This window comes from Rhagoletis zephyria, unplaced genomic scaffold, assembly GCF_001687245.7.
Source record: "Rhagoletis zephyria isolate East Lansing unplaced genomic scaffold, Rhagoletis_zephyria_1.1 Rzeph_scaffold_59513, whole genome shotgun sequence".
NCBI lineage: Eukaryota > Metazoa > Arthropoda > Insecta > Diptera > Tephritidae > Rhagoletis > Rhagoletis zephyria.
Window position 1 is genome coordinate 1 of NW_016216564.1, and position 1,648 is coordinate 1,648.

Consider the following 1,648-nt stretch of genomic DNA (forward strand, 5'->3'; position numbering starts at 1 on the left):
GTACAGGAAAGGCACGTTTGAAGCCAAGTGCTGTTCCTATGACCCTTATGCCGAAAAGTCCCTCCAACAACACTGCAACTCATAAAAAAAAAAACAGAAAACAACATACACGTTTTATCAAATTTTAACTAAAGAAAATAAATAAATAAGAATAAACTTCAAATATATTTAAAAACGTCAACCAGTGAAATGTATTTTTTTATTTTTCCTTACACACGCTCATTTTTATTTTTACTCTCCCGAAAACTTTGACTTTTGTAGGTTTGACGTCAAATTGGCTTCTACCTGTTTTATTGTACCATGGTTTAATACACCTTGGGTACATTTACTTGTTATTTATTTTGAAAGCTTCAACGCGCTCTGCGTAGTTTGTCAAAGACTTCAAATAAATATCAAGAAATGTTTCCTTGCGAAAACAAACATGAATAGGTTCGCTATATTTTTATTTATTTATTTGTCCACTCAGATGGTGGTTGGACAGCACAGTTATAACCAAAGGCGGGTACGTATGTACACGCATTTGTAATGCTTCTACAATTCCACGAAATACCGCTTTTACAGCTGCACCACCGCAACGCGCGTCATATGCTTCAAAACCCCTACGCTGAGCTTCAGCCCAGTGAGGGTGGTGGTGGTGGTGGTAGCGGTTCCGAAACGGGTAAAGATGAATGCAAACCGAATGGAGTCACATCAGGCAATCCCAAACAGAAAGCCACCAACATAGCACAGAAAGCAGCCAAGGAGGCCAAGGCTGCATCCGATGCTCAACAGGCTGCCGGTGAAGCCGCCTCACAACAAGTGAAAGCACAGTTAGCCGAAAAAGCTATTGCCGCTGCAAAGGCGGCCGAAGCGGCGCTTGCTGGCAAACAACAAATCGTGCAACAACTGCAGCAGGAGGTGCGCGAAGCTGAGGCCGTAGTACAAGAGCAAAGTAGCTCCCTGCAGAATGCCCAACAGAATGTGAATGCAGCAATGCAAGCCGCACAAAACGCTGCACAGCAACTGAAGACGCTAACTAAGGCGGTCAGTATGGCTCAGGTGAATGTTGGCAATGCGGAACAGGCAGCTCAGGGAGCACAACAGGACTTAGCGGAGAAGACACAACTAATGGAGGCTGCGAAGAGTCGTGTGGAGCAGTTGCTGCGTCAATTGGGTTCGGCACGCGATGATTATGCGAAGACCAAAGAGGCAGCTATGAAAGCGGCTGCCGCAGCGCATGAAGCCAAACAGAATGCTAATCCGTCGGGTCGTTGTTCCCGTCAATCGCCAAGTGGTCGCATGATGGCAAATCGGCATTTACGAATGGCACAACGACAGCGTCATTAGAGTACAGAAACATTTTGCATGGATTTCTATTTTTTGTGAATATACTTTTTGGTTTACCGCTTTATGTTACTATATATCAGAATAGTTTTAAATATCGTATTTTTATATCCCAAACGGAATATATAGACACCTGAGTGGAAGATCGACCTAGGCTAGGTAGGAGAGAGGAGCACTTGAATCCAGTGGGTCCGTTGTGATCAGTGTTGCCACGAACAAATTTTTCTTCCCACCAAAATGTCCTACCAAAACCAACCAAACCTACCTACCAAAAACTTGTTTGACCTAAGAAGATCTTTTGTGCTATACCCTAATTGTAATCACT

The 1,648-nt window shown here is 43.7% G+C and overlaps 1 protein-coding gene across 1 annotated transcript; it reads left to right on the forward strand.

Annotated features, from left to right (window-relative positions):
* The first annotated feature begins 421 nt into the window (after positions 1–421).
* Positions 422–1,326, forward strand: LOC108356462 (mediator of RNA polymerase II transcription subunit 15-like). Its single transcript, XM_017607572.1, has 2 exons — positions 422–502; positions 562–1,326. The coding sequence occupies exons 1-2, from the start codon at positions 422–424 to the stop codon at positions 1,324–1,326; spliced, it is 846 nt and encodes a 281-aa protein (XP_017463061.1).
* The last annotated feature ends 322 nt before the right edge of the window (positions 1,327–1,648 follow it).